The 24,768-nt window shown below is 37.0% G+C and overlaps 1 protein-coding gene across 2 annotated transcripts in view; it reads left to right on the plus strand.

Moving 5' to 3' along the window:
• Nucleotides 1–8,189, plus strand: part of VhaSFD (V-type proton ATPase subunit VhaSFD) — a 40,851-nt gene extending 32,662 nt beyond the window's left edge. For both annotated transcript variants that reach the window (XM_081755984.1, XM_081755985.1), the window contains 2 exons: nt 2,897–3,010; nt 7,585–8,189. In XM_081755984.1, the coding sequence (XP_081612110.1) occupies nt 2,897–3,010; nt 7,585–7,651 (181 nt within the window). In that variant the 3' untranslated portion in view covers nt 7,652–8,189. The remainder of the gene's footprint in view (nt 1–2,896; nt 3,011–7,584) is intronic.
• The last annotated feature ends 16,579 nt before the right edge of the window (nt 8,190–24,768 follow it).

A 24,768-nucleotide genomic window follows, 5' to 3' on the forward strand; every position in this document is an offset into this window, starting at 1 on the left:
CCAGCATAGGAGTGTTCCAAAGTGGAGCCTGATGTGGACATGCGTATAAAACAACGATGTGTGATTGAATTCCTCACTGCTGAAGGAATTGGGCCGATTGAAATCCATTGACGCTTGGTAAAGGTTTATGGAGACGATACAATAGACGTGAGCAATGTGAAGCGATGAGTACGGCATTTTCAAGGTTGTGAAAAGGGGTGTCCATGACTAGCCACGGCCCGGTCGATCCTGCACAACTGTCATCCCTTGCAATGAAGAACGTCTTGATCAACTCATCCGTGCTGATCGCCGAATAACGACCAGAGAATTATGTACAAAGCTGAATGTTGGCTGTAATGCCTTGGAAAAAATGCTGGAACATCTTGGTTATCGCAAAGTCTGTGCGAGATGGATACTGCGGATGCTTACAGATCACAAAACTCAGCGAATGGAAATTTGTCGGGATCTGCTGGACCAATACGAAGCAGAACGTGACAATTTTCTCGATAGCATGGTCATTGGAGATGAGACGTTGTTAGCCTCAGCCTGTCCCGATTTATACAAGCGTGGCATGCAGGCTCTAGTTCATCGTTGGCAAAAGTGCGTAACGAATGGTGGGAACTATGTGGGAAAATGACAATCTGTAGCTGAAATGTTACTCTGTTTAGCTGTGCTATTATTATTTATGTATCTCCATTAGTTTCCAGGAAAAAATAGCAGGCATTACTTTCGGAACGATCCTCGTACTTATTGAGCTAATTTGATAAATAATGGACATGCAAATGCAAGCTAAATAAGCGACTACCGAATGTCGCCACGTTATTATTACAGTGTTTTAGAAGTATTTAGCTGCATATAGTTTCCAGCGTCGTCGTGTTGAATGCGTGTGTCAATGATATATTCTATTCGCTGAAGGAATAATAATAATAATAATAAACTGTGTTTCAAAAGGAGCACGAATGATTGTAAAATTCTTCTTGTCCTCCAATACCTTCAGCGCTTTATTTAAGCGATATCGCATTGCAGTTCGGTGTACAAAATCCTAGAAACTCGATGCAAATGCGAAGCGTGTTATGAATGCAATTTATTACTGAAGTGAGCTATTTTTGCAGCAGAAAACAGTATACCATGGTTTTTCCTTCATGGCAGAAGGGTTCTCTTTCCATTTCACAGTTTGTCCCGACGTTTTCCTTAGGTGTCGGTTAAATTCTCATGAAAACAATCTACTACGGGGGGGTGTTGAATCATATTGAGACTGACCGTAGAATCGGTGACAAAAGGACCATATCCTCTTCGACATTTTATTCCGTCTGAAAAAGCACCTCAGGAGGCCCTTCTAAATGCAAAACCCGAGGTTACTTTTCAGAAGATAGATGGCTAACAAAACCACGAAATGTCAGCAGTAATCTCTCTCCTTCCTTTTTCGTTATTGTTTCATAGCACTGGGCTATTGTTTTCTGATGACAATAAATATTCATATTTTCGTTGCTATAAATCGTTATATTAAACTTTGTAAAGATTTGGAAGCTAAAAAGAAAATAATAATACAAGTGATTCAGAAGAAATCTTTACGGTTAGGCATTGTTATGTATTTGGAGTACGTTGTATTAAAGTATCGTATTGTACTTGAATGGAAGGAGTAACTGTTTTATTTCGTACTAGTTAAAATACCCATTCTTCGCATGGGAAGGATAGGTCAATGCAAAATATTTAAAAGGTATATATTTAAACTTCCCTCCTCTTCCCTCAAGGTGTACATTTCAGTCAAAGAGAAATTATAAAAACCCAGGTCGACTCAAGTGCTCACTATTCAGATATTAAACAATTTAATTGTTCCCTCACTTTTGCTATTATATGAATAGAAAACGAGAAATAAACGTAACGTAGAAATTGTTCCTTCCCTCTTTAGAAACGAAATTATCGATATCTCTTAGACACGTGTCAGCTTTTCTAAATAAGTTTATATTCCGAGTTTCATTCCTCTAATATGAGAAGCTTGTGAAATACTCTATTTTTGGCGTACATTTTGAATCATCCTCCTCCGCCTTTGGATACACATTTTAATAAAAGTGAATGGTAAAAAGCCGGCTCAAGGACAGTGTTGACTGTGCCAATGGGTAACGTCGTCTGGCTTTCAGTCTATGCACCACGCTAATAATGTTGCTACCTGCCGTGTCTCTTGTCTGCCTGACGCCATTGCGCTGTCGCTTGCTATTCGATGGTTTAAATTAACACAATGTTGTTTGTAATGAAGTCTTGAGTAATTATCTATATGTGGAATGGAATTTGGTATGGTTAGTAAGCAAACACCAACTAGTACTACTATTACAATAATAATAATAATAATAATAATAATAATAATAATAATAATAATAATAATAATAATAATAATGTAAACGATTAGAGCATCTAATTAAGCATGATTTTAGCCTACATTGTAGAGCAGACCATAATGATGTTGCCACCATTATAAGCCATATGGTATATTAGAACTTTCGGAAAATAATTGTACATGCTTTCAGAAGTTACTGTTGCCATCTTGTAACAGTTTTGAAATTGGATTTAGCTGCAGAGACATTAGTTCGTACATTTGATATATCAGAAGAGGTTACCAAACTTTTTTGACCTACTGAGGAAGACAGTTCTTACCGTTGAAACTATTTAGGATTAAATTCAAGATTATGCATTTACCGGTAGTTGAGTGTAATTGTTTAAGTTTGCGCCTGTTCCTTTTTACTCATTATTAAGACGGTACATAGTTCACATGTGTGCAGCTTAAATTAAGCAGAGACCAATTTAACGTTTTAATTGGAGTTTCTAAAATGTTACGCTCTGGAGGTATTTTACGCATGTTTATTTAGTAGATGAAGATTCAGCATCTGAAATTTCATTTAATAGTGTTATTTTGTCTTTACAGCGTAATTGAACAATTAGGAGGAAAACAATTAGTAATGCAGCTGTTAGGTCATGAGGATCCTAATGTCCGCTACGAAGCACTACTGGCGGTGCAGAAATTGATGGTTCATAATTGGTAAGTATTTACTAAAGAATTCTCCTTAATATTGTGATTTGCTTTATGATCTGAGTTAAATATATTTTCAGAAGTAGCGCTTGTCCTTTTAAAGCGTACGTGTGTGCATTTATAGGCTAGTCTTTTTAAGAGGCCTGTTCGATGAAGAACAGGGATACAAAGAAAACTTCTGACTCACATGATTGTACAAATTCATTTTGACTTTGTTATAGTTGCCAAGAAACCTGATAATGTTGTAAAGTTCAAACCTTCTACCTTCGTGTTGGTTCGTAAATAATTTTGAAAACGTTTGTTTTGGTTAAAAGAGTTACATACACAACGCCAAACAATCTACGTGACATACATAACATAAAAAAGATTATTCACTCCGAAGTTATTGATTATTCCTTTGCACTCCATTTTTGTGCCACAAAATAATCGTAAACTACATATTTTCCGGAAACTGCAACTATAAAATATTCCAAGTGGAAGGGCCGCGGTGGCTCAGTGATCGTTCATCTCTGGTGCATGGGGTCCCTGGTTCGATTCCAGCTCACGCCAAGTGAACTTTATGGTGGACAAACACCGTGTGTGTGGGTTTCCTCGGGGTTCTCCCGTTTCCTTCCACTTCATTCCACCATTTCATTCATATCTCATCACCACCGTCTCGTGCAGCCTATCCGGCATATTCGTGGGACGTAAAACTCCCACTTCATTTCAGATTCCAAGTGGAACAAGATTAATAATGATGAAACTGTCAAACTAACATTCTATTTGATCTCATTGGCCTATTCTTTACACCTAATAGTACGAGCGATTCGACGAGAGTAGACGGAAAAGTTTTCAAGATCGGCTCACACTCGACGTAGGGCCCAAAGGGTTAAAATAAATGTGGGGGATATGTGCTTTTGTTGACAACTATAGTAAGCAAAGTTGCGGAAATTTTTTATAACTTCTAAGTTTCCAAATAATTTTACTTAATGAATTATAAAAGATCGCGCATTGATATTGACTACATCACACAAGTGTGTACAGTATGTAACAATGGATTTTGTTTTAACACCAACTGAAATCAGGACTTCAGGTTAGAGAGCTGCGTAATTTGGAGAACTCAATAACTTTTTTGCTTTTTATTATAAAAGGACCATCGCGACAACATGGGAAAAGTGAGAGGAGACAGAAAATGTCCTCTCTATCCTCCTTAAAACGGAAGTTTTCAAAAACGCTGGAATACGAGTCCGCTTAACGCTTGTCGTAAGGTACTAAATTTTTTCATAAATTTTGACTCCCGTACACTCGTTAAAATAATAATTTTAATCAGTGACATGATTTAAAAAAAAAAAAAAGTTCGAGATAGATAATAACTACATTCAAAAATTAATTTGAAGCATTTATTCGTTTTTCCGTTTTGCGATCACAAACAAGATAACTCATTTATATATATCCACAGGGTGCACAATTTACCTTGAAATGACCGTGTAACTTTTAAACTATATGATTAAAAATGTTAATGAAATTGTCTTAACTTGCAAGTATCAACAAAGAGACATTATTGATACACTCCATAATACCACCCAATAAACAAGGTTTCCAACCGTACATAATTATATTTTTTCAAATGGTACTACATCAGGTAGTTTCAGATCTACATGTTAAAGAAAAACCTACAATACCGCATTTGCTATTCAGTGTAACAGGATAAAGATGCTATAGTATCACAAATATCTGTAAACATCCAAATTTTGGAGACTTCTACAAGAATAAAAATCAAAGTGAGACGGATGTATCTATGCACATTGGATGTACGTTAGTCAGTGGTGCTATTCAGCCGTTCGCTAGAACCTGTTATTAGAATATTTCGAGTTCGCAGAACAGTTTGTTATACCCAGACAAACACACACACATACATTGCATGATCTAGCCAAGAGTGAAAGAAAAATGCCAAAAAAATTTGTGGAAACACCTCTGTACTTTTTCCGCTCGCTTATATCGTTGTAAAAATAACTTTGAATTGTTTAAATTCAATGAATAGACAGAAATTTGAATATGAATTCTGGGATTTTGTTCGGGATACTGGGATCTGTGAGTGTAATGAATGTGATACGTAGCTAATGTCTATTAATTGTGCTATCTATCTGTTTTTGAATGACTCCGATTTTTTCATTAGTTCTGAAGATATGTCTTTGTAGCAATGTGTACGAAATAGTGATATTTTCGTCGATATCTCGATCTTTGCTTGCCATGAACGATACTATTATTCCTTAAAATGGGTCTAGGAAGATTCGGTGTGGGGAGAAGTTAGGTGTAATACATATTGCATATTACCGCTTACGATAACATAAAACTTCAAAAACGTGAAAACGAAAACTCCATAAAATGCACCGAATAAAATATTTCGTATTTCAAGAAAATAATAATTATCTTTTGCATTGGGTCTGATATCTCTAACATATCTTTTGTTGGAAATTAGTATGATTTGGTTTCATCACACAATCAATCTGACACTTTTTGTCAGAAATAAACCAATCACAACTATAAGTTCAGAGAATACTTATAGAAAGAAAATTTATAGAAACAACTAAAAAACACCTTCCATATAGTACACCATAGAACGTATATGCATATATAAGATCCAAAAAGATATTGGTCGAAAAAGTCTTAGTGAGGTGGTTTTATCAAATAATACCGTAGTTGTAGAAATAGTATTGATGTTAATATCCTGAAATCAAAGCATTGACTTTTTTATATATTCCCTCTTATTTGTTTGTTGAGGTTAAGTAAAAGCTAGACAAGTACTGCAACTCTATTGGCTCCTTATTGACTTCTCCAATCAAACATAGATACTTTAGTTGAGGCCTTTATTGTTACAGTGTAAAAATCCCTTGAAATCTCGAATTCAAATTATTTCATCATCACATTTTTTAAAATTTCTTATAGTAGACAGTAAAAGTACGTTCTACACAAACTTTGTATTTAAAACTAATACGCTTCTTTGTCCGCAAAGTTTCTAATTGATCCAATGGATACAGCGAATCTTTCTTTATACCTAGGATTTCCCATTCCAGTTTTTCATACATCAACATTTTCCGAATTTTCTTACACCAAGTTTTCCTACACCGAATCTTCCTGCTTTTGCTTAAAATATGGCATTTTTCTGGTGTGACACCATATATATATATATAAAAGCGAGAGACAGAAAGAGCCGGTTGTTAATAAATTAGGATAGCACCACTGACCTTAGTATGGAACTTTTATAATCATGGTATGACGTATTTGTAATAAGTAGGAACAAAGTTACAAGAGATTCAAAATACTACTGTCTTCAAAGGGTTTTATTTCGAAAATACTGGGATAAATATCGCATGTGGTTACTAATTAACGTAAAGATCATAATGCCATTTACGGGATTTTGACGTCTCAAGCCGTCCCGGAGATTTGATAAACATGACTAGAGATTGCTATATTGCTTAAGATGACGTAGTTGTATGATTTTTAAAAATTGCTTTCGTTTACTTCTATAACATTAGAGCAATAGTTTTTGGTAGTTGTAATTACAAAAGTACCATCCTACGACCAATTCCACTAATTGCCCTAAATTCGCCCCGTCTCCGTAATTAGGCGTATGCAACAAAATCGCAGATAAATTTTATTCTTATATTGAACTCCTGAATACGTATGAGAAGTGTGTCGGATTATTCCTAGAGCACCCTGTATAAAAATTCCGTGACTGGATTGGGAATTGAACCCGGGTCTTCACTTTAATGTGTTATGCGTTAACCACTATGGTATCCAGTCCATTGTCTTGAAGAACCATTGAGATCACATAAATTGTATAGTAGAACTTGTGTTATACTTGGAGCTATGATACAGTTTGTGCGATTTAAATGATTAAGCACCGACCTAAAGGTTGATAGCTCGAAGCGAAGTAGTTAATACATCGGCACGGTAAGCCAGAATCCCGGGTTCGATTCCCGGTCCAGTGGAGCATTTTATCCATTTTGTATATAATTAAATTCCCACATATAGAGGAATTGGTGTGAGAAAAGATTGGTTATTTCATGCATTTGTTACATGTGTGTTATATATAAGTGATGGGCACAAACACCGGTTTTTTTGGTTTCTGGTTTTTAGAAAAGCCGAAACCAGTTTTTGAAAAAAAAAAAAAAAACTGTTTTTCGCCAGAGCCTGTTTTCACCGAACCGGTTTCGTTTTTTTCCAAAACCGGTTTCAGTTTTTCCAAAACGTTCTATTTCTGGCCAGAATAGTGTTTCGTGTTTTCCGGAAACCAATTCCGTTTCTATAGAAATAGTTTTGTGTTTTTTCCAAAAGTTTTCGCCGAAAACAGTTTCGGTGAAAACCGAACCGGTTTTAGATAAAACCGAAACCGGTTTCGGTGAAAACAACCGGTTTTTGGAGAAACCGAAATGTCGGTGTTCTAGAAACCTGTTTCCGATTTTTATAAAAATTGGTTTTGCCCATCCCTAATATATATGCTGTCGGTGAGGAGATGATACATGTTTGAAAATGTCACATTGTTTAAAAAAAGTCACTATTATTTTTGTGAATTGAAGTTCAACAGAAAACTTTTGTTGCAGGGAGTACTTGGGAAAGCAGCTGGAAAAGGAACACACACAGGGGACTAGTGCTGTAGCCAAAGCTTAAAATAGACATATACGTATATAACGAAAACAGTTACGTATGAATCAGCCTTTGGAAAATACTCTACGGAAATGGGTTAACAGCTAGCTAGTAACGGTAAGGGGAAAAAACATTATCGAAGCGAAAAGGGAGCAGGGTTGAAGAAAGGCTTCTTTCAATAATTTAACATTCCAGAAGTGATCTATTTAGTTAATCATTGTGCAAGTGAATGTGTTCAGTTGGTTGAAAGGATTAGATTATTATTGTCCGACAATTCGAGTTGAAGAATAGTGTTCTAAAATGTGTACTTATATATACACGTTTGTCTGATATTCATTGACGTGATAAGTGTTGAAATTCGAGAGGATTTTTGGATTAGGCTGTTCAAAAAGATAAAAAGTACTTGAATGTTGGGCTAACCAGTATTGTTAATATATGTAGTATAATGTTGCTAATAATGTAAATATTAGTTGTTGCAGTATTAAAGTAGATAGTTGTGTAAGGTACTGGATCAGGTGCCATTGTAAAATATTGTTGCAAATAAATCTTTTGATTTACTTTACTTGCCTTTTGTAATTTTTGCTATTTTGTTTTAATTGGCGTAATGATATTGGCTTAAAACCATTAGTGTTCGTAGGTAAACTGATTGGATGTGTGAAAAAAAATATTAACTGATCACATGTATTGGATATTTCAGAGTAAACGTACAGTGATTATCACAAACGACTGTAGATAGAAGGATGAAACAAAGCGAAATAGGAAAGTGTCTGAGGACACATGGAATAGAGTTCTGGTTGCCCCACAAGTTCCTTCATCATGGGACTTTAGCGACCATCCCAGTATTTTAAATGGGGAGATGCTCCATGTGGACAACAATTTTCTTCAAAAGTTGTTTGTTTCCATGATATTTTCAAATATCAATTGGAATACCTTGCCAATTAAATTTTTCGGGTGATCCCGCAAGAGCTCCATGATAGAAGGTTTCGTGTAGCAAGCAGAATACTCCATTCGATGCTCCCTCTGATACTTTCTTGTGGCTGTTTGTGATTTGTAAACATTGGATGTTTTATTTGAAACAGTATATGTTGATTGCGAAGAAAGACATTTAAGTGAAATTTTCTTATTTGAAACTGAACTAAAAAGTGATTAGAAAAGAGTAAATTTAATGTTTCCAAATATATAATATACAGCGCAGTTCACTTATAACGAATACGGAAATAGCGAATTATTGGATATTACGAACATAAATGAAATCCCCGTCACACTGCCTATTTAAAACATGGAAGAAATGACCGCATATTGCGAACAATATTTTCCGTAAAGACAGCTTATAGTGAAGTTTTCTGAACGGGATCATGTTTTCATTTCTTCTGCTCGTGGATAACTCAGGTACCACAAACTGGTTTTCATAGCTGTTGTCGTTCTGCAAGCCAGGCATGACTCACTCCTCCCGCTCACACTCAGATGACAGCAGAAATCGCCCCTGTTAAGTCGTATTTTACATTGTATGAAGCAGATTCGATGATGGAGAAGTGGAAAATGTAAAACAATCCGTGACTTCCAAAGAAGAGATCCAAAGTTTGGAAAACTTGCAACGCTATCTTTTCGAATACAGCAACACGGTGCCGGACAATGCATTTCGGGCATTTGAGGAAGTGAAACGTATTCGCGACGGTGCTACGAATATCGGCAGCAGACACGGTTCAGAACAAAATTACAGACTTCTTTTCTTCAAGCGTGCTTCAACAGGTAGGAGGAACTGCAATATGTACACTCATGTCCAAAATTATTGTCGCATGTCTATAAATATGTTGTTCTAGGAATATAATTTGATAACGAATTTGCCCGGTATTTCTTATAATGTTAGTATGTATATAATCGGCAAAGATATGTATGTGAAAAATTTCATGTCAAAAGAGCAGTAAATAAGAGCAATAAAACGAAAATAAAATTTTCTTGTCCATTTACCAACATTTTATTTTACTCATTATAATTTTCGTATTTATATTTCTTTTCCTATGAAATTTACCACAAATATACATTTACCGTTTATACATATAGTATCAGTATTAAAAGTACCCTGCAAAATCATTATCAAATTATATTCTTACAGTTATAGATATGCGATAATTTTGGACATGAGTGTACAATAGGCTAGATAACAACCCAGTTAATAAAATTATCTTCAGACGTAATGCTATACTGCTGTATATTCTTTTTTAAACGTATCTGCTTGTTATCTAATTTTTTTTTTTTTTTTTTTTTTTTTTTTCATAATTCGGAAAAATACATGAGTTTGTTTATAACGAAGTTCGGATATAAAGAACTCATTGTGTTGGTCCCTTGAAATTCATTATAAGTAGGCTGCACTGTATGTAATATCGCTTTCATTCAAATAGATAAGTTTATTTGAAATATATTACCTAGCAGTGACGACTTGTCATCAATTATAGAAATATATGTGTACTTGCAACTTATTCCTTGTACAACCAGCTAAGTTTCCAACAGACATGAGGTTCATCATTAGGTTTAGGAGGATTTAAAGGGAAAAATTAATAAGGAGGCTGCGTCACGCGTAGATACCTTTAGAAAATCTAAGAGGATCTTGACCAGGCCATGGGAAACAACCATAGCAGAATAATAAGCGGATACAGGCAGGTGTGTATGCAGGAATTTATTCGGGAGGGATCTAAAACTTTTGGAAAAGTCCAAATTCAATGTGAGACTAAATTATATTGAAATTTATAAAATCACTCCTAAAATCAGACTAAATTTACAGGGAAGTCGGGATTTCGGAAATATTACTCACATGTCTTACTAAGAAACAAGAAAATTTATTTGAATCAAGAATAATGAATTAACTTCAACTTGATGGGAGATAAACTTATCAATGTCAAAATCATCAAATCAGAAAGTAATCGTTTTAAGTAAGTCATAACACACTGTGATCTTCTAGTTGTTAGGAAGTTTGTGGTCGTACGTGTTAACTTCCTTTTCTTTTCTTCATTATTCACTGATTTGACATTTGAGACAAATTCACGAGAAAATGCATCAATCTTGGCATGTACTTGAGGGAACACATTGCTAGTTATATCATTTAAGACTGCAGCAGTTTAAAAGTTTACTTTAGAGAAGTGTAGAGCCAGTGGCAACTTACCAAAGAAAAAGGACAGTATTCTTAATTCCCTTGATGACTACGAAACTATCCTCAGTGGTTAAAATACGATGGCCCAAATAACTTTGATGCTATCACTTCCATTAAATTCCCAACCAATCGGTCAAATCATGATCAACCACATTTGAACCACAATCGAAATCCCATGGTATTAATGATGCATATATTTTTGTTTGAAGTAATTTCGAAGGAAATAAATGGCGACGTAGTTTCAAAAGATGCTAATTTTCATTACAGCAAAAGCAAACGTTTCGTAAGAATCAATGTATGCAAAATTTTCCACGAAATTCGAAATAAGTAAAAATGATTCAGATAAATTCGTTGAGAAGTCATATAATTTTTTGCTGTCTTCTTATCAAAGTTACCAAGTCGCTACCAGTTTGCATAAATGCAAAAATTCGCCCCTGTGTCAACTAACAGCAGTCCCAGATACCCCTGGTAAGTAATTTTAACATTGATACAGAGAATTCTCGCTTCGAATTTCTAATTTTTTTTAATTGTTTACTTAGTTTTCACACATATATACAATAATATATTTCCATGTTCTTTTCATTTCTCATATAGCACTTCGATTGCACTACAATTAAGCACCGATTCTTGAACGAAGAAACCTTTATTAATTGGAACTTCGTATCATAATTCAATTGTATTATAAAATAGTAAATAAAAAAGTATTTTATCATTGTATATTTCTTAATAATTTAAAATTAGGGAAGGTAAACAACTTACATGTATTGTACTTGAAGGGAACGCGGCATTAGTCCGAAACACTACAAACCCGAAACTACATTGACCGTGTGCGTGGGTTTTCTCGGGGTTCTCCCGTTTCCTCCCACTTTCTTCATTCCATCATTTCATTCATGTCTCATCATCACCGTCTCCTTTAGCCTGGCCGGCATAACCATGGGACGTAAAACAAAGAATTCATTTCATTTCAAACTGCATTGAACTTCAGTTCACCTCTGGTGCATGGGGTCCTGGGTTCATACCCTGCTCCCACCAAGTAAACTTTGTGGTGGGCAAACACCGTATGCGTGGGTTTCTTCGGGGTTCTCCCGTTTCCTCCAACTTTCTTAATTCCACCATTTCATTCATTGCTCATCATCACCGTCTCCTTTAGCCCACCGGCATAATCGTGCAGGATTCCCACTCATTTTCCAAGATCAAATTCCTTGACTTTTCCAGGTTTTCCAGGTCACTTTCCAAGTACACCATTTTTTAGCACATATTTGTACCAGTGCATAGAAAAATAGAATTTGCACATGAAGGAAAAGAAACAAAACTTTTTTTTTTTTTTAATTATGAAATGTACCCTACCAAATAGCCGAATAAGGCAAAAAGTGAAATCTGGTAACTTAAAAAAAAAAGAAAAAAAAGAAAACCTGTACGCTATTTATGTACATTTTCTGGTCAATAATGTTGCCAATGAATTTATGAATATTTTCAATCTGAGCCTGACTTCACTTTTCACCCTGGATGAAGTATGGCTGTACAAGTATTCTAGTATTTTTCCTTTTCACAGAAGTAATTATAGTAAACATTTACAATCGTTAAAGTTATTAATGGACGGATTCAGAAGTTAAAACATTTTATCATCAGTTTGACTATTTGTGAGACTTACTACAGATATATATTTTCTGTCTGTAAAGAGAACTTTCTGCACTGATGATACATAATTAACAAAAGTTTTCGCAAGTCTGATAATTTCTTATCAATGTCTGCTTCCTCGCGAGATAAAGTTGTAATAACCTTGGACTTCTTAGCTTCAAGTTCTCTTATTTGAGATTGAATGTATCTCTTCTGCAGTCTCTTTCTATGTTCATCTGATTATCTATTTTCAAGAATAATGCATCACTATAAATGTATTAGGGATTTTTTCACTTTTGTAGCAAGAAAAAAGTTCAAAACTTTAAAATAAAAAAATACAAGTAAAAGTGCAAAGACTCTTTGCTTTTCAACATTAGAAATGCAGAAGTCAAACACATTCATACATTAACCCAGGAAATGCCCTGTTGTATTTTTTTTAAAAGTGGAAATATCAAACCACTGGCTCCAGCAGCAAGAGTTGCCACCTCTTTTAAGCATTTGTCATTACATAAGAAATGCCTGCTGTAGCTAAATGAAATTTAAATAAGTTATGAAATTCCCTGACTTTTCCAGGTTTTCAGACATTTTAGTGAAATTCCCTGACTTTTCCAGGTGAGTGGAAACCCTGCCGTGTGACGTAAAACTCAAAAATTTCATTTAATTTTTGCATTGAACATTACATGCTCTACTCCTAAACATAAAATTTTCAGCTGAAAATGAGACAGGTTCCGGCTTTTTAAAAGGCCAGTGTGTAAACTAGTTCTTGTTTACCATTGCTATACCTAATACATTTATATCGTAATATAACATAATTTATATAAGTTATAAAATATAAACAGCATTTAAGTTACAAGGATATGATAGGATATGATATGATACTGCCTGCATTTGCTCCTTTGCCTTAGATCTTTGATATCCCTCATGAAAACTTTAGAGAAAACAGGCAATGTACAGTGCCTGTTTTCGCATGTTTTGCTCATGTGCTACAGGTGTTACGTGTAAAGTAAATGGTTTGGAACAGAAACAGGCACTTATCCGGGAAATAACACCTGTTTTTGAATGTAATAATTCTTGTCTTGACATGAAATCACATGTGTGCAGTATACATTGACTGATCAGTACCTGTGCGACGCGCATGTACATGCAATGTTCAGAAGAAAATGTTGCGGGCTGCAGACATGTGCAGATCAGCGAATGTAAGTTCATGTGTAGCACGTAGTATTTAGTGAAAACGCGTCTGCGTATGTAACGGTACCAACACATACACTGTACTTTACTGATATTGTAAACATGTACATTTGCGTTCCAGGCCAGACGGTATTTTAAATGTTGAACGAAAATTTTCTGCACATTACATATAATGTGTTCCGTTTTTAACGTGATTTTCAGCTATGCTGAATTTCAAAAGAAATCTGCTGTGAACATGCTGTTTTTTCCCCCTGTATTGCCGAATGTTCATGCAGGTTCCAGAGAATTGTTCATCTAGCAGGAGTTTGTCGTTTACATGTCTGGTACATGGTATGTTTTTAATACGGAAAATAGGATTTCCAGGTGATTTGTTTTAGCAGAAAAGGGTTGTATAAATATGAACTGTACATGGTATGTAGTGATAGCATGTATTTGCAGGTTACAGAGAAACAGTACACTGTCTGAAATATAAAAGAAACATGCCCGGTAGACAGAATGTTTTAAATCCGAGAAAAGGCCATTTTCAGATGGGTTTCTCATATAAAAAGGAAGCTGTTTTGTTATTAGGTGTATGTTGCTTGTATCAACATCGTGTACATCTAGTGTCCAGCTACATGTTGCTTTCGAATGAATTCTTGAATTTTCAGCAAAACAGACTAATCTCGACAATATTGGAAGGCTCACTGTGTGGATAGAAATTTGCAGGTGCGAATTTATATTTTCCTGGACCAGCAGCAGATACTGGTATGTTTAGAAACACTATGTTGCTGGAAATTCAGTCTTGATTCTTATTCCTTCAGCAAAATTTCGAACTCAAGTTTCATTCAACAGTGTACACATTTTATAATTACCACAAAATGGAAAATAGCTAGTAGGTCTAAAGACCAGAGACAGGTTAAAAAATCGAAAATTGTGCCCTATAGTGCAGATGCCCGCTAGTTTGAAATAATGGCTGCCATCTTGAAATTGCGACCTGTGCATTCAGTGTTAACTAATCGAAAAATGTAGTAGTGTTCGTATCGTCTGAACCGCCTATTTCCAGTTCCCCTTTCACTGCATGTTTGCGATCCCTGTACATTGCATGTTCAGTGCTCTGGAACAATACTAGAATAGCACTGGTCTTCTTCCTTTTACATGCAATGTTCAGCGGATGATCAGCTGCTGTTGAACAGAAAACATGTTAAGATCAGTTGCAAAACATGCAGTCCACAGATGTTCCGTTCGGTTATAGGTACAAAACATGTGTTTTCCAGGTACAAACCAGGTGTTCACTTCTTCCTTGTTTACCTGTGTTTTTCCGTTTCCAGGGACTGAACACGCAATGTTTTTTAAAAACATGAGCACATGATCAGGCGTAAAACAGTGTTCCAATTTCAGGGGTTTTCCAGGCGCATGTTGTACATGCGCATGTATGGTACGTGTTTTTTTCTGTTATTACATTGAGTGAGAAGTTGACTTTTGAACTGAAGAATGCCAGAAGTATTTCTCAGAAGCATCTGTCTTCTTGGGAATAGCTTTATTCTTCACTAATCTTTCATAAAATTCACTGCAGTTCTCTGTGAAGTTCACCCGTACCAGTAACATAGATTTCATTGTTGCAACACTGAAGGAAGATTTTTCACGTGGCCATAAGTTATTCATGATTGAAAATGTTCGCTCGACAGAAGTGCATGTACCATGCAAGCACTTAACACCATTCCTACTGCTTTCAATAGAATATCAAACTTTATATTTCGAGCAGTACTGCGAACTATAGGGAATTTCAATTCAATTCTTGCCTCTTTGTGATTATTACAAGAAGTGAAGGTACTGGGTTTGTTATCTACTTCTTTCACGTGCAAAAAACGGGACAAATACTACTTTTTTCCATCTACTGACGGGACGGCCGGGACACACCCCTAAAACGGGACGTATGGTCACCCTACCTAAACAGCAAATTTCTAAAAATCTCGTGAGGAGCTACCATCGCGTCCATGCCAACAATATTGTAGAAGCAGTACGCATAGGTAGCGAATTCCACTATATTTTATCAATGCTTAAGTTTCTAATTTGTAGCAGGAGTGAACAAAGGGATGAATGGGTTAAAACCCAAGTGAGTCATTGACATTTTAGCTGTTCTTTCGAAAGTAACTTTAACTGAAATTAATGAGACTTAAAATTATATTTGAAAAACGTATAATTAATATAAAAACAAAGGATGCCCTCAAGATTGGGAGAGAGGTATTGAGGTACGAGCCATTGGGTCAGTTTGGAAACAATAGGTGAGTTAGTTTCTGTATGTTTACTTTCTTATGCAGTGTCGTGGTTACGAAGGCCAAAACCTCTAACATAGGTTCCGAACCTCAACTTTGAATTGAATTCGATGCAACTGGATGTGTACAAACCAACTGCAAGATTAACCCTCACAAGATAAGTGTTCCTCACCACACTATCTCACTCCAAAAGAGTTTGATTAGGATTACGCCACCAGCCTCAGCAGCAATGCATGCTGTTTTGAGAACTTATGAGGTAAATTTAGGGAGGTGCAACATGTACTAAAGTGAATGAGTACTCTTGGTATGTAGCATAGCACAATGGAGTAAAATAGAAATTTAGTGGAAAATGAAACTTTTTTGTAAAGTTATGAAAGACGTTTCGCCAATTTCAATTCCAATAGGAGTAATTGTTAAGCATGGAGGAAATTCCATTTTAATAGTCACCTGCTGAAGTTAATGGACTCCACAGAATACATGTTGTAGTTCTGAATACTTGACTGGTTACAGACCGACTGAGAAAGAACCGAACGAAGTGAAGCTATATTGGACTGCATAGTTAATAAATAGTAGATGGTTTCTTAAAAAGTGAAAATTCAGATTTATACCGCAACGAAGAGAGCAATATTCTATCTAAAATAAATTTAGGTAATACAGCAATTTACTGTTAATGACATAGGTTAAGTACAGGACGAAAATTTATTTTTTTGATGAAGAAATGTGTATTTGTGATAGCACAGTCCATTGATACATAAATCCAACTTAAAAGTATGAAAATATATCCCTTTAGTGAGGCTTTGACTACCTCTTTAAGAAACCAGTTTTTAATTTTATTCATGGAATATATATTTTAAAATAACCTGCATGTAAAATAAATAAATAAATAATAAAAAAAAACTGTCTTAATTAATTCTTTTACAAAGAAGTAACTTATTTTATATAATTCGTGTACAACTGTAAAATCGGTGTGGCGATAAATCCGGAAAACAAGAAAAATCCAGGTAATTCTGTTAGTCAGGAAATTTCGAAGAATACGATTTTATAAACATTTAAAAGGAAATGCTTATAAGTTTTCGAAAACTGCTGATAAAATTGCACATCAGCGTATGCATTTGTTCAATACGCAGTGGATAACCGGACTAATTTTATCGTCTCTTGATCTTTAAATGTGGGATATGTCTATAGATTCCAAAGCGTACTTCCTACTGTGTACTTAAAATGCAATATTTATTAATTGTTGTAAAGGGTGACTAAACTATATGAAATGGAAATTAGTGACAAACTACGTAGTACACAAAGTGTACTGCACACGTGAACGCCACTACAGACATTCGGATTTAGGTTATGACATGTTCGATATGTCTGCCATCTCTGGCGATGATGTGGCGCAGACGAACAGCAAAATTCGGCATGACCCGCTGAAGTGTCGGGACAGCAATGCTGTCGATGATCTCCTGAATGGCAGTTTTCAGCTCGGCAGTGCTTTTGGGGTTATTGCTGTACACCTTGTCCTTAACATAGCCCCACAAAAATGAGTCTCATAGGTTCAGATCCGGGGAATATGGCGGCCAAGCGAATCCCTTTCCAGTGTCTCGGGGTACCCCAGAGCCAGAATGCGGTCCCCAAAATACTCCTCCGGGACGTCAAACACTCTCATGGTACGATGGGGTCGAGCTCCGTCTTGCATGAACCACATCTTGTCGAAATCAGGGTCGCTTTGGATAATGGGTATGAAATCATTTTCCAATACCATCATGTATCGTGTAGGAGTCACCGTGCTGTGAAGGAATATCGTACCGATTATTCCACGGCTGGACGTTGTACACCACACCGTCACCCGTTCATGGTGGAGAGACTTCTCCATTGCGACATGCGTATTCTCAGTCCCCAAATGGCCGACATCAACACGTTGCGTGCGTATGCGCATACGAATTCCCATATGCCCTGTGGTCAGCCAAGCAATTTGGACGTCATCACGCGAACCGTTCAGAAATTATGACGGTTTTATTTCATATAGTTCATTAATTGTCACCCTGTACATTTATAGCTACATATTTAATCATTTTCCATTAATAGCAATACTCTTGTAATTATACATTGATGATTGTGCGTCTCAATTGTTTTAAAATATTGTTTAGTCTCATTTTAAAATTATTATGACACTAAAAAGGATGCGGAATTTGCGAACCTTATTTATGGTACATGAGTTCAAATAAAATCGGAAATTTTGTGCCGTGTATGAATCAAGTGTGATGAGTGAAGGAGTTGTTCGTGAATGGGTTCGTTCATTTAAAAGTGGACGAACAAACATTCATAACGAAGAGGAGTGGCAGGGCATCAGTGGTCACTGATGAACTCCTTCAGAAAATTGATGAAAGTTCGTGAAAATCGACGTTTCACAATCTCGAAGCTTCCCATTGAATTTCCAAGACTGTGTTATATGGCGTAGTAACACAGAGGTTAAGCTACAGGAAGTTCTGTGGCTGAAGGCACAGGCGAGAGATTTTTTTGTGCTCATGGAATTTCTAAGCTAGTGCAGAGATATATGTGCTTGAATGTTTATGGAAATTATGTTGAAAAATAAGAGCAAAGAAGTAGTTTTCAGATGTATATAATACATTATTCTTATTTGCTTTGGCGTTTCTTTTTTTTTTTTTTTAACCAATCGGAGGTTACTTTCCGAACGGCCCTCGTACTTATATTGAATGAAGAAAACTGATTCAGGGGATCGTGCATGTTTCAGATGTTATGTCGATTTGAAGTATTTTGTATAAATTAGGTTGCGTAGTCGGTAGAGCGTTCACTTCTGGCGCCAAAGTACCTGTCTTCAAACCATGGGTGCACGATATTGGTTTTGTGGTTAATATACACTGACTGTGGGGGTTTCTCGGGGTTCTTCCGTTGTCTCCTCTTCGCATACCTTTCGTTTGTATATCGTTAAATCAGCAATTTTATCTCGTAACAGTAAAATAATGATTTAATGTTAAGTATAAATATTAGGTAACGAGCTTTGTCTTTAAATAACCGTAAAGCGCCTTCAAGAAATGTGAAATTACGAATTTGCAATGAGTGACTTCTTTCATCCGTGTAACTAATGTACCAGAACAAGATTTCAGTTTCTCAGGAATATGCTGTTCTTTGCTCGCTTTCTGACATGGGAATTTAGTTTATTTTCGCGATAGTATTCGTTACTGGAAAAGATAATTTTGTTAATACCCAAATGTGAGAAACTAATAGTTAAAAACAATGTAATAAAGATATTATTACGAGAAAATCCAAATGAGTAAGTAGCAACCTGAGAATAAATGTAACTCATGACCTCTAAGGCCTATCCCAGCCAGCACAATGCACGTACAGTACCCGACGGATTGCACGGATGGACCATGTGCATCACCTGTACATGTGATGCATATATGCGTCACAGGTGCTGTTCAACATCTTCACGTGCGCAGTACATGTGCAATCTACACATCCCACACAGGTCATTCACATGTAGCACGTATTCGATTTACATGTAGTGCACAGATGATTTACATGTAGGACAGAGGTGATTTACACGTAGCACACAGGTGATTTACACATAGTACCCAGATGATTTACATGTAGGACACAGGTGATTTCCTCGTAGTGCAGAGATGATGTAAAAGCATATTCGAGATGCAAAAAAAAAAAAAAAAAAAAAAAGGGTTTATATATTTGGTGCCTTTCTCTGTAACATTAACTTTTTTTTTTAACCTGCAATTTCATTCCCAGTCGAAACTGGGCGGGCCACAGAAGGTAACGCCTTCTATGGAGCCAGTGACAACGAAGTTGTTTGATGCTATGGTTTATGGATGGAATTTAGGATGCTATGAGAAGTAGAGCTTTATTATCATAATTCTATTTATAGATACGGAAAAAGAAGTGCATGGGCATGGATGAAAACCAAATGTGTTGAGGACAGAGGTTATGGGTTATAGATATGTGCATGGCAATGATATATATTCTACGACAAAGGTTATAGGTAGCAGTGGCCTGTTCAAGTTCATGTAGAGCGAGCAGATAGTCAACAGGTGTATAGGCATGCCGGTCGTGCAGGAGTCTGATCTAGTAGTTCACCAAGGATGGGATGTGCTTCCGCTATACGGCGCTGAATATATTGAGTGCGGAGGCGATAAAGATACGGTAAAAGCGTGGGGATGCTGGTGCGACGATAGACCTCTCGAGTAGGAGTATGTGGCGGTAATGAATAAGCAATGCGCAGAGCATGACGTTCCAGGACTTGTAATTCGTCGTAGAAGTGCTGTGGAGTTGACAACCAGGCAACATGACCATGTGAAAGGGCAGGACAGACAAAAACCTTGTACGTATTGAGAATAAGCCTGGTGTTGAGACCCCAGTTTGTGCCGCTGAGGCTTCACAACAAATTTATACGACGTCAACATCACAGACATCACCTTCCAAGTATATCAGAAGTAACTCATAATTGTCAGTGAGAATTTTACTTTTAGAGTATTATTTGCAGGAGCAAAGCTTTAGGTAGTATATTTGACATGTTTGCCCAGTAACAAATAACGCAACATTTTCTGCTGTGATCGGCCACGAAAATAATTTTGCAAACCTATGAACTGTCTGACAATAGTTACGTCAGTACAGTGCTGCCACCTGTTGATCTTATATCCTAGCTCAGCGGACGTTACGGAGTTTTTACAGTCATTCAGCTGTCATTCGTCGAAAAGTCTCTATAATACCGTCTGGAAGGAAAAAAACTACTATTTAACATTACAACGACGGCAGCCGCTTCGGTGGATTTCCGCTTCGAACCGTCATTTTTCCTTCACTTCGGCAGCTATCCGCCAAAAGGCGACAGCGGACCGATGATAGTTGGCGGCACGTTGCACATGGGGCACTTTCTCCAAAAACCAAGCTAAAAACTATCATTTAAGCTCAATAAATCACTACCATCAGCATCAGCAAAATAGGCAGAAGTATATACAGTAGAGCACTCTGTATCTCTCTCTGGGGGCGTCCGAGGATGGTTTAGAGTATGAAATGCAAATAAATTAGGTATCTACCCTTGAAATTATACTCGTTTTCGTACAAATTAAAAGTTATGGGGGTTCGGACCCGACGAACCTCCCGTCAGTGCGAACCAGACCTCCGGTTGTCACGTCATTTATTTAATCAAAGCGAACACTGCACAATTTTTATGCTGCTGAGAGAGCTATTTATAGTGTTTAGATTTATTTGTTTGAATATTTATTTGAATGTGCGTAGGCCTTCGAAAAATGCAGGTTTCTTTATATTGTTTATTTAGAAAGAGTAATATAATTTTTAAAACATTGAACTTTCAATTAAAAATACTATAGCCATATTTCATGTTTTAGATACTAGAAGAATGAAAGTAAAAGTATACACTTGCACGGTATTATAGACGTGTCATATACATGTGCAGTAGCCGTGCAAATGCAACGGCTTAAGCACGGGTTATTTAAATGTGCTTCATCCACACAAATGCACATGTGCACATGAACGGCTCAAGCACGGGTTATGTACGTGCGCTGCATCCATGCAAATTCACATGTGTACATGCATGACTTAATCACGGGTTATGTGCGTGTGCTTCATCCACACAAGTGCACATGTGCACGGGTTATGTGCGTGCTTCATCCACGCAAATGCACATGTGTACATACACGGGTTATGTATGTGTGCTTCTTCCATGCAAATGCACATGTGCACATGCACGGGTTATGTATGTGTGCTTCTTCCATGCAAATGCACATGTGCACATGCACGACTTAATCACAAGTTACGTACTGTGCTTCATTCACGCAAATGCACATGTGTGCATAACGGCTTAGGTACGGGTTATATAAATGTGCTTCATCCATGCAAATGCACATGTACACATGCACGACTTGATCAGGGGTTATGTACGTGTGTATAACCCACATAAATGCACATGTGAACATACACGGGTTATGTATGTGTGCTTCATCCACGCAAATTCACATGTACCGCTTAAGCACGGGTTACGTATGTGTGCATCATCCACACAAATGCACATGTACGGCTTATGCATGGATAGTGCAGATGTGTCGTACATGTACGTGTTGTCTGGGATGGAACCCGGAGATTGCAGTGCTGCGTTCACAAAAGCTCTCCATTGAATTCTGTCCTTAGCCAACTGCAACCAGTTTCTACTTCGTATTCCTATTTCAGCGAGATCGTCTTAATATTGTCCTCCCATCTACGCCTAGGTCTTCTAATGGTCGTTTTCTGATTTGACTTCCAGTTAAAAGTTTGAAAGCCTTTCTACTTTCTTCCACTCTTTTTACATGACCTACTCACTTAAGCGTCCTAGACTTGATGACCCTAACAGTGTTTGATAGCCGGTATAAATTATACAGTTCCTCATTATGAACTTTTTGCCGTTCCACATTCCCATTCCCCTTGGATCCGAATATTTGTCTCAGGATCTTGTTCTCAAATACTTTCGGTCTAGGTTTTTCCCTTAGAAGTTATTGGGTGCTGTTAAAATACCGGATTTTACATCTGGTGGGAAACAACCGTCTCTAACTCAGGTAATCAACAGTGGTCACGCATACTTCGTTTTGAATTCCCAACATGTTCAGAAAACGGACGAGGAGGGAGCTTGTCTTTGATCGTGTGAAAGCACGCCATGGATAACATACAAATGCGACTGGTATTTTCATTAGGAGTTCAAGTTGAAACATTCTACACATCTAGCCACGAGAAACAATCAATGCATTTGGTTCAGGAGTGGTGAATGGATGCATCATACATATATGGTTTGTAAAATTTCGTGCCAGCGACAACATTCAAAAATGGATCTCGCGGCTACCAACCAACAGCATGTTGTGGTGAGCTCCTCAGGACCACTGTGGAAGTGGACCCTCGGAAAAAGTTTTTTTTTTTTTTAATTGCAGACGAATTTGGTACACATCATTCTACTGTCATTACCAGCTCTACGCAATCGTTAAGGTGAAAAAGTTGGACTCATGGCCACATGACATGACACTGGCCAATAGGTATCGCTGTTTAAAGGAATGGAATTCTTTATTACATAAAATAACTGGGAAGGTTTCCTGTATTAGGTTGCCACTTCAAGGAAAAATAGATCTCCAATCATAAATGCGGAAAATAAAAACGATTCTGGATTGCTCGTCTGTTGGATCGATATTGCAATTTTACCTAATAATATAGGCTCCATCCATAAGACCCGTAGGAACGGCATGCCTAACGGTTGTTCTCTTCTAATTTGAAGTTTATCCTTAAAAAACTAATCAAAAAATCATGGGTAGACGTTTTGAAAACCGGCGGTTTTATTGCAGTATTACCATCTCTTATCTAACATTTTTCTCCTTGCCGGATATTGGAGAACAAAATTTGCTTCCCATATGCATGAAAACTCTCTTCTGATCAGGAATTCCTGTTTCAAAACCAATAAAATAGCCATGGGTAAACATTTTGAGAAAGCAGTTAGTTTGTGGTGTTGTCATCTCTCATATTACGTTGTTTTTACTCATCAGATGCTGCCGAGACAATATTCCATGTTTTGCACCTGACAGTTCTCTTCGGAATTGAAGTTTAAGCTTCAAAACTAATAATAATAATAATAAAAAAAAAACAGTAAACATTTGGAGAACCGATGGTTTGTTTACAGGATTACCAACTCTCATCTCGCATTTTTTTTCTTGTCAGATGCTATAGAATGAAATTTCCTTGATTTACTCATTGATACTCTCTCTTCTGTTCTGAAATTCTTGTTTCAAAATTAATGATATAACCATGGATAAATATTTTGAAAAAACGATTAGTTTATTTGCAGAGTTGCATTTTCCTATATCACTCTTTTGACTCATCAGATACTACCGAAAGAATTTTCCTTGTTTTGTACCTGACCATTCTATTCTGAATTGAAGTTCATGTTTCAAATCAGTGTTCGATGTGCAGGGGGGGGATGCCTGGGATTCCCCCGTCTGGAAAAATCCCGGCTTCTGGTTTAGCTAATGTCGTCCCAACCAGGGATAGTGGTTTTCCCCTCTCTGTACATAGTTCCTTTATTATGGAAAATATTTAAAATCACACTCTTAGTGTGTTCTGTTTTCTAAGTTTCGATGACGCTTCTTCTGTCTCACTTCCCTTTTCTTCTTTCCCGTACATGAGGCTGTATTTGTTTGTGCTAGCTACTAGCATAAAAATACCGTTTTGGGGAGTTTTAAACGAATCTTGCAAGTAAACAAAACCAAAGATGCGTGTTGTTTCAAGGTCCCCTTCCTCTTTGTCAGCAAAGATGAAGGGGAAGATTTGATGTTTAAGCTTACCACTGAAACTCGGAACACCGGACATCAATATTGTAAAACTTTGTGTAATTTCGTCTCATATAAGGAAGAGGTAGAGCAGTTAATAAAAAGAGTGTCCGGAATCGACTCCCACTACCAGTTTTTATTATAAAAATCCACTATATAAGAGTATTTGTACAAAATACTATACAATTTGTTCTCTATTTTGAAAGGGTAAGTAAAAGGTAGTCTTTGACCGTAAGGTCGCAGACAGGATCTCCAACAGAGCCCCGAAGCAGGCAAAGTGGAGTGGAATTAGGTTCCCAAAGCTCCGAAGCAAGCAGTGGGTAGGTTAGTTGGCCAACAGAGCCCCGAAGCAGGCAAAGTGGCTGAGGTTTGGATTCCCAGACAGAGCCCCGAAGCAGGCAAAGCCAGGAGAAAGGATAGGCGTAGTCCCGTAGCAGACTAGAGGCCCTGGGATAGGTTACTCCTAAAGTCCCGAAGCAGACAGTAGGAGGGTCACCAGAAAACTGGTACTGAGCTGGATTCTTCTGCCCAATTTATAGCGTCCCTTGGGTGGCGGTGGCGCTTCTGCTTCGATTTCGTCTTCTGCTCCGTAGGAGGGGCTAAACGTCGTCTGCAGGTGATAGC

Source organism: Thermobia domestica, chromosome 4, assembly GCF_964235325.1.
Source record: "Thermobia domestica chromosome 4, izTheDome1.hap1.1, whole genome shotgun sequence".
Classification (NCBI taxonomy): Eukaryota; Metazoa; Arthropoda; class Insecta; order Zygentoma; family Lepismatidae; genus Thermobia; species Thermobia domestica.